Here is a 9,674-nt window from a genome sequence, read left to right as displayed (position 1 = left end):
AACCCCCCCCCCCCCCCCCCGACAAAGATGTCCCGCTAAGCAAGTAAGCATAGGAGCATAGCAAGTAGGTATAGTAAGTATACGGTAGAAACTGATTTTGGGAATGGATTAAAACTGTTACTATTGTAGACTGCATCAATACTTACGAGGTTATACTGTCCGTCAAAGGCTATCTTGTAAAATTAAAAAAAATCACATTTACCTCAGCATCTACCTACAAAACACCCCAATTCACTGACTTTGGAAAGAATCAGACAACTGAAGCGGGCAGAAGTGTTCGATACAGACTTGAGGACCCTGGCCCTCATAAGTGTGTCTATCGAATGATTGTAGGTATCAATACTGAAAAAATTCTCTTTTCCACCTAACTAGATAGTGCCCATGGTAGTTACAATCAACATATCTTATTCAATGCATTTAAATATTCAGCACGAAATATGTTTTCGACATAACGTAGGTTTCCGAAAGAATAGCGAACCGTTTATAATTCGGACCAGTCGACAAACAAGTCCAGTGCAATTCGACAAGCGATTGATCTGGCGGGCGTATTAATTGCTCTTGTAGTCTTGTCTGAACCTAACAGTTAGGTATACCTTTGCATTTCTCTACGTTTTGCTATTCTTTACTTATAAATTGTTCGTTATCTTTACAAGGATGTAAGTAAGGTATAGTAAGGAAGTTTTGACGTCTTTTATTTAATTTACCCATCGAACCTACATCGAACTCATTACTTAATCTTATCTATTGCTTAAGCTGTTTCATGGATCCATGTAATTCTACTATTCTACTATCCTACTAATCCTACTTATATCCTACTAATGGGGAAAGTGTGGATGTTTGTTACTCACTCACGCAAAAACGGCTGAACGGATTTGGATGAAATTTGGAATGCATGTAGCTTTTTACATAGAAAATAACATAGGTCCCGATTATATTATCCCGATTCCTTAAGTAGTTCCCGAGAAAAAATTGTTTATTTTTACCAGTTTTGCTATGCATGTGACCTATCACCTATGCCATGGCGTGTAAAGAGCGTATGCACAGAGTATGCAGATGATATAAAATAAAGAAAATTACCAGTAAGCGTTATAAAGAGTTAAGTATTTATAACTCGTCCTGGAGATTTTCTTCATTTTATATCATCTGCATACCCTGTGCATACACTCTATGCACGCCACTGCACCTATGCTATGGAAAAGGACATGTACTTTCTATACCCATCTTTCAAATAGTTCCCGTGGTAGGATTCAATTTATTTTACGAGCGGAGCTTTAGACCAAATTTTGAAGTCCACGCAGACGAAGTCGCGGGCAAAAGATAGTAAGTAAGAAAAAAGTCTGTTATAGGAATATGTCAGCTCAACTCTTATTTTCACTTACATAAGTAGATAAATGTCCATCCTTATGAACTCACTTGATATTTATTATAAATACCAAAGTAGGATTTGTTTTTTTGCCCTTCTTTCGCGCCCTAACTGAACAACCAACAGTCTTGGTTTTGGCATTAGTAGAGTTAAGAACCTAGTTAAAAGGACGAAGAGTAACATCGGCTAGGTCCTGAATAATTCAAAATTCATAATTCATTTTTTCAAGTAGGCCTAATATAAGCACTTTTGTAACGTCTAGTAGGTCTGTTTGTAGTGACTCTACCAGAAAAAGGTTGGTTTACTATATTCATATCTTTACACCAAATATGGCCCTTTCTTCGCGTCCTAACAAAGCAAACAAACTACTTATTCACTGCGTGTAACATTCTGAGGCACAGCTACATAACATAACATATAAGTACAGCATAAACCTAATATGTAATAGCTTAGCCCGCCATATACGTCATCGCTTATCACCAGGTGAGGTTGCAGTCAAGGGCTAAATTATACACACACACACACACACACACACACACACACAATTAATAAGTACAAAAAGCTAAAACTTTACGAGGATGAGGTTGTTTAGAGATATATGGTGATACTCCTTAACAGGCTGACAAAATCTGCTGAAATCACCAGCTTCATGTCACGAGTCTTTTAACAGCCCATCACCAAATCGACTAAAATATCGTCGCGCCGTTTACTCTTGTCATATATTATAACCTGTAGCCATGGTTGACGAATGCGCCATGTATTATTAGCTTAATCTATACTTATAATAAAACTGTAACTGGAAGACTTCTGTAGGTACATTTAATATATTTTAAATTTTGAACGGGGGATGCTTTATAAACGATACTGAGTCCAAAAGTCCTGAGATTTTTATTTAATTTTTGTCTGTCTGTCTGTCTCAAGTAAAAACTAATGAATGGATTTAAATAAAATTTGGTATAGTGTTAGCTGATATTCCTGGTTAACATACTTATAGGGTACTTTTTATCCTGATAAACAATAAGTTTCCTCCGGGAAATGGGATGAAATTTTTTATCAATTTTACTTCATTGCTCCGTTAAATTTGAACCGATTTTAATAATTATTTTTAGTTTGAAACTGTATACTATCAAACATGTATTGTCTAATTTGGATGAAGATCTGATAGATATTGTCGGAAATAAGAAGGAGGAAAGAACATAACTCTTCAAAATTCGTCGTCTCAAAAAACAGCAAGTCGTAAGGCATATGGGACAACGATCGAATGCATGCGTACCAACCTAATAATATTATAAATGCGAAAGTTTGTGAGGATGTATGTATGTATCAACTAAAATGACAACTTTTTTTTTTTAATTTGAACATAATATAAGCTTTATGAATAAACCTACGAAAAATATATTTTTAAATAATGAAAACTTACTAACTCAGTAAACCACGTAAAAAATTAGTAGGTACATAACTAGCCACGATTATTATGATGTTAGAGATGCTCAGAGAGGTCGAGCTCACAAGTGTTAATTGGCGAGTTCCTATCCGAAACCGAAAATATAATTCGTTCGTTAAGGTAAATTTACTAAATATGTATCATATTTTATTGAATATTAATTTGAATAAATAAAAATATGGTAAAGACACACATAATCCCACACACGCATACACTTCACACATATGCACGCACACACACATGAACACACATAAACGCATACACACGCGTGTGTGTGACACACTTATACACATGATAAATTGTATGTTGATAATGTAAATTTCCAAATATGTATTCTCTGTATTTTTTCTATCTAATCTCGATGCACATATGAGAAGACACTGACCTCCAAGACACGGGATATCCTAGTTTGGGGGTCCAGGGTAATTTTAGAAAAAAACATTGTACTTTTAATCAAATAAAAACTTGTATTATTATTATTTTCAACCAGCGGCGGGGAAACCTTCAGATGTCTAGGAGGTCACGTGACAAAACTCTGACGTCCGGCGGACGCCGATGGATGCAGGGCTCGCGCTCTGGGCTCGATGACGATGGTATAGGTAGCTATACAAAAAAGTTTTACAGCTTAGAAGTATTACGCCATAGTAATATGCAATTACAATTAGTGTTGCCCAAATGCAAGAACAAGACGAGACTTAGCCAGTCTTGGTCTTGGTCTTGCGCCAATACACCTGGTCTTGGTCTTGGTCTTGGTCTTGCGCTCCCAGTCTTGGTCTTGGTCTTGGTCTTGCAGCAAGAGTCTTGCAAGTCTTGCAATTACCTATTAGTCTATTACTATTTATTAAAGTTTACTTTAAATCTTAGAAAAACGTATTAGAATTGGAACATTGTGAGCTTGAATTAACATAGCCATAGTAAAGATCAAGCAGATTAATAAATAACTGAAGATTTGATAAGAAATTCGAAAAATCAACTGACCTATATGTCGTTTTCCATGGAAGTAACTGTTTCTTAATAAACATTTATGATTTATAAGCTTACATTTGCTAAAACATGTAAAAAAATAAATTAATTACAATAACTTGACTGTATTTTAAAGAACAATACTTATCTGTCTAGAAAGAGATTGAACCCTCAACTTATAAGAAATTTAATAAAAGAGTTTTACGATTTATCATTTATTTGAATAAAAAATAAAATACAACACAAATCAACAGCTTTATCATTAGGTTATGATACTTTATATCAATTCTTTTGACCAAGAATTAATACAAAGTAACCATCTGGCTGACTCATCACTTAACCTATTTCTATGTTTTCTAATTACTAATGATGCTTTAGAAAATAACCTCTCAGCAGGTACTGAAGTTGCAGGTATTGAGAGAAAATCACGGGCCATTTTCGATAAAATCGGATACTCTGTCTCATGCGTCCTCCACCAATCTAAAATCACCAATCTGAAACTTATTTATTCTTTGGAACACCTGTAGGTACTCTTAAAATTCGAAATTATTTTGCATGAATAGTGTCAAATGTTATGATTTCGGCGCGGCGGCAACGATTGTTTTAGATTTCAAAAGAAGCCGCCGGCGCGTGTATCATAACCATGTACTTCCGAAAAGCGGCAAATTTCTTTGAGAAGTAAGTACAAAACCTTTGATGCCGCATTATCAAAGTGCCGATGGTTAAAACATAACTATGCATGCACTCAGTTTGATTTTAATAGATATTTTTTTATTCGCGATGTTTATGGTATTAGTCGTAATGCGCATAGGTCCAGTTTTTCATATTCTTTGATATAGTTTTTTGCGTCTCATAGAATTCCTAAGCGTACCTACCTACCTATACACCGAACTGTTACACCTAACTACTCCGTGAAATAGCGCTAAGTCCTAGCTGCAAGACGCAAGAGTCTTGCAGGCTATGTCTTGTTCTTGCTCAAGTCTTGCACGGTCAGTCTTGGTCTTGGTCTTGCTAAAAATACGCGGTCTTGTTCTTGGTCTTGGTCTTGCAAAAACGCAAGAACAAGACCAAGACTGCAAGACCAAGACTGAATTTGGGCAACACTAATTACAATAAGTAGATAAGTGGGTAGATACTAACACACCCACGTGTTTTACCTACAGAAAAGATACCTACCCAGACATGCATAGTAAAAAACCGTCTAGAATTGTACTTACAATATCGTAATAAAATAATAGGATTAAAAAAATACGAGTACGAAGATAATGTCAAAGGTAGGTAGGTACTTATTGTGATCATTATTGTAACTACTGCAATGAAATGCTGATGCCTGTTAAGGAGTACTTATTTATTTAGTCCTATGGTATTTTCTAAGAATAAGCGGTTAGAAGTATGATATATTTTATACGTCAATAATGATATTTATGATATATTTTATATGCTAATATTGATAGTGGATGTCTTGTGCTTTAAGGGAAAGTAGAAGGTACGCGGTAGATCACCGATTAGATGGAAGGACCAAGTGAAGGACACAATCGAGGATCCTCTACATGAATGCGTTAGAAAAGCAAGGTCAGGGAAGAGTGGCTACGGATTGTAAAGCGAGCCAAAACACCCAGATGACGACCACGACCAGTCTGTCAAGACTGTAACGACTAAGAAGAATTGAAATTATCTACAAATTAATAAGTTGCAAGTCAGGACAGTGGCGTGCATAGAGGGTATGCACATGGTATGCAGATGATACAAAATGAAGAAAACCTCCAGTACGAGTTATAAAAAAAATAAAGGATAGGCTTTGTAAGAGTTATAAAAAAATCCTACCCTTAAGTATTTATATCTAGTACTGGAGATTTTCTTCATTTTATATCATCTGCATACCCTGTGCATACCCTCTATGCACGCCACTGCAGGACAGGGAGATCAAAAAGGTCGTTGGACAATCCCAGGTATGAAGAGATGGGGCAGCGCTTGATTATGTGCTCTATCGTCTGATCTTCCTCACCACGGCCACATGTAACGAATGGTTTCCAACTCCATTTATGCATAAGATAGTTGCAGCGTCCGTGCCCTGTTCTTAACCGATTCAGTCAACACCACGGGTTACGAGGCAGATGGAAACCATTGGGTTTCATTGTGGGATCGAAGAGATCTGTTGTCCCCGGGTTTCCATTCTTCTCTCCAGTTATTCCAGTTATTCTTCTCACCAGTTCTCCTTAGAGTTGTCATATAACTATGTTATGAATGTAGGTACTCTATGATTATCATGGGTCTGGATTGTGTAAGATTGTATGGTCATTGATTAAGCCAAACTAGAAATGGTTACCAGTGTTTAATTATAAAACTAGCGGTCCTGCGCAACTTCGTTCGCGTATGAGCCAATCGAGAAGCTAAAATAGATCTGATGCCGCGACTCATCGCAGGCTCCACGGACCAACGGTCCCACCCAGTGACCCGTCTGTAGTTGCAGACGGCGCTGATACCACTGAGACGGGCCAACGCCCTGTACAGTCACCCCGAATCACACAGGGACTCCGAGGAAGACCTATGCATAAACCCAATATTATCCCATCTCCCCTCAGAATGACCCCACGCTGGCCAAGTGCGGATTGGTAGACTTCACACGCGACTTCACACATCCTGAAAAAATTACAGAGAATTCTCTGGCTGGTGATCACGATGTTTCCCTTCACCAATATTAGGTAGGTAATATTTAATTGGTTAAAATCAGAACTCACATAACACCGAAAAGTTACAGGCGTGTGCCAGGGATCCAACTCGGCTATCCCGAAAGGAAAGCTGAAGCCTTACCCACTAGGCTATATCCGCTTTCTATACCTACACTCTAAAAAAAAATTGGTTATTCCTAACAAGATAGTGATTGTTGCGATCAAGCATCTTCTCTAGATACATCAAATAAGATGATAATGATTGTTTATCATAATTCAATGGACTGGGCAACTGTATTGCTCCTATTATTGTTACTTAACTAAGGCATATTCTTAACTGATTCAATTTACGTACTTGTTTAAGCTAAATAATTAAAAATGATCTAATCATACAAAGAAGTAAATAATAATAGAAACAACGTATTTATTTGTTAGAATCAATGAACATACCTACATTGTTAGCTCAATCTATAATGAACTTGCTGCTATATCTAACCAGCTTTTGTTGTTATGTTTATTATCATAATTGTTATAATTTATATAATATAAGAGAAAATCTCTCTTAGTTGGCTTTCTTTTTTTAGAGTGTATATACCTATGTACGTATTATATTAAGCTAATAATTTAGCAGTGAATTTAAAATGTTTAATAAATTGGTATAATCTAACTTAACGTAGGTTTATCGCCTAGCCAAGCATAACCAGTGGCTTGCATAGATGATAGATGGTATGCACAAGGTATGCAGATGATATAAAATGAAGAAAATCTCCAGTAAGAGCTATAGAAAAGCCTACCCTTAGCCTTTTCCTTCATTTTATATCATCCGCATACCCTGTGCTGCATAACGTCTTCTCAAATTAAACTTTCATACCTCGGAGAGTAGGTACGGTAAGCCATCGCTCCCAGCTATCTCTAATAAAATCACAAAATACTACTAAGTGAGTCGATGCTATGGAATACTCTCTCTTACGAGGAGGTGAGGAGATTTGAGCCAAGCAGTGGGATGTTTATAGGCTAGTGATGACAACGATGAATCTTGGAGAATGATGACGCCTCGTTGGGACAGTCCAAATCAAATAATATGCGGTATTCGGGAAGCGTATTAAATGTCTTAAACAACACTCAAAATTCGATTTGAGTAGATAGCCTTAAAGCGTTGAATATAACCTAAAAAAAGGAGTATTATTAGATAAGTTTTATTAATGACATAAATGTTAAAAATGTCATGTAAAATTGTCATTAGCTTTGACTAAATCATTCTTAAATTTTTTACCATTACAGATATAAAACTTTTGAGCTATTGCTATTATGACTTTCATGTTGGATACGTACTTAGTATGTAGGTATGGTTAATATGAACTTAGTTACAATGGAGCAAGAAAATCTATAAGTTACGGTTTAAGCTATTCAATTAAAATTAATAAGTGGGTCTTTTAGTGCCAACTTACTCCAACCTCCCTCTTGAGTCCGCAGGTAAGTATTTTACTAAAGAATTTTGAATAATGTCATGAAACGTATCGAATTTAAGTCATAATTCAGAATTGAACACTATAATTGAAATAAACAAGATAATAATAATTTAATTGTTTAAATATGAGATCTTCCTATTTTAATTACCTGTTTCGTAAAAGGGAAATAGGTAGGTATGCGGAATTCAATTAACGCATAACCTTGTTAAGATAAACAAACGAAGAAGGCGAATGCAGGCATTACGGTGTTCGCTATCAATCATAAATCGATGCCGCGCGAATCAATTGTTTTAATAGCTCGAATAAAAACAATATAAACGCAGCGGGCGGAGCGTATAACAGAAATATCAGTTTGATATCGCGCGGTTTGATTCGCCGTGACGCGAGACGCCTTGGGGCGGAGCCTCCAAAGAGAGGGGGCGCTGCGTTACCGGCATACCATTCCGTGCGAGCTACGGTAACGCTCGTATCGTACCGAAATTCGTGCGAACTGCATTGCATGAACCGTGCGCGTGTGAGCGTGTGAACACGTGCCGCTGTGTGGCGTGTTGTCGTTCCCGTGTTCCTAAAACCGCCAAGATTCGGGTGAAGAATCGTGAGCCGGTGCCGGCGTACGCCATGGCCGACGCCGACCGTGATTCGGACCTTGGAGACGATAGCCCTGTGGTAAGTAATCTTTGAGCATAACCATCAGTAACGTGTTGTTTTTGTGTCTGTTTTTGTTGTTGCTTCCACTCAGAAAAACGTTATTCTGACATTTGGTGTAGAAAGCCAAAAGTGATCTGACATCTTCATATAAGATTAATTTAACTTTAGTGTCACATTTATCAAATGATAATTCACTCTGGATTAATTTTAGTTTGAGCTCATTGAAACTCCATTATTTCCTTCACCGTTATTTCTTCATTCTTCCATTTAATTAGTAAAAATCCATTTGATTTAAGACCATTTTGAGTGTTTGTTACCAACTTGACAACAGCTAGATATTTGAGTAATTGAACTTTCTTGTAATACCTTCACATTAAAGTATCTACTCGAAACGATTCCTAAATTAATTAGTCTCCAGAAAAAGAAAAGATACTGCATTGATTGAACAAAATTAAGATTTTCTAATACTCAAATTTAGTTTGTGCAATTTTCCATAGCAAACAGAAGCACACCGTCGCAACATTGCAATCGTGGACTTACCTTCTGATCCATTTCTATATTTTCCCCAATCAATAACACATATAAAAATTACGTTATTATATTAGTATAGAACATTCCAGCAGTGTATACATAAACAAACGTAAATAATTCATGTGTGTGTGATGTAGTGCACAAATAAAAAGAGACTAGGTACCTACTTTGTTTTTATTACTTGGTTTATTATACCTAAATCCATTCATACATTTTGGTAGATAAACTTTTTCACATAGGTACCTGCCTATTAACATTTTAGGAATTCCTTATCTACTGTTTACCTGTAACGATAAAGAACTTGAAACTATGACTACTATTATCAATTCTGCCTATTGTTATGCTAGGAATGTAGGATCCTTTGTACCTACCTGCCTTGTATTATGGGTAATGCCGAAACAAAAGTCAACACTTTTGCGTCGGGTCATCGATCGGTTCGGAATCAAATTGGATTAGGTATATTACCTACCCAAATGGTACATTTAAATAAATATAAATAAATATATTACGACAGTACACACATCGCCACCTAGCCCCAAAGTAAGCGTAGCTTGTGTTATGGGTACTAAGACAGCTGATGAATATTG

General features: G+C 36.5%; 1 protein-coding gene across 1 annotated transcript in view; it reads left to right on the top strand.

Moving 5' to 3' along the window:
- The first annotated feature begins 6,036 nt into the window (after positions 1 to 6,036).
- The window catches only part of LOC120633417 (protein dead ringer), a 189,118-nt gene continuing 185,480 nt past the window's right edge, over positions 6,037 to 9,674 (top strand). Inside the window, exons 1-2 of the mRNA XM_039903624.1 lie at positions 6,037 to 6,051; positions 8,296 to 8,574. Of these exons, the coding sequence (XP_039759558.1) occupies positions 6,037 to 6,051; positions 8,296 to 8,574 (294 nt within the window). The remainder of the gene's footprint in view (positions 6,052 to 8,295; positions 8,575 to 9,674) is intronic.

Source organism: Pararge aegeria, chromosome 21 (genome assembly GCF_905163445.1).
Source record: "Pararge aegeria chromosome 21, ilParAegt1.1, whole genome shotgun sequence".
Lineage (NCBI taxonomy): Eukaryota > Metazoa > Arthropoda > Insecta > Lepidoptera > Nymphalidae > Pararge > Pararge aegeria.
Note: the sequence above shows the minus strand (reverse complement) of the source record. Positions and strands in the feature narration are given on the sequence as shown.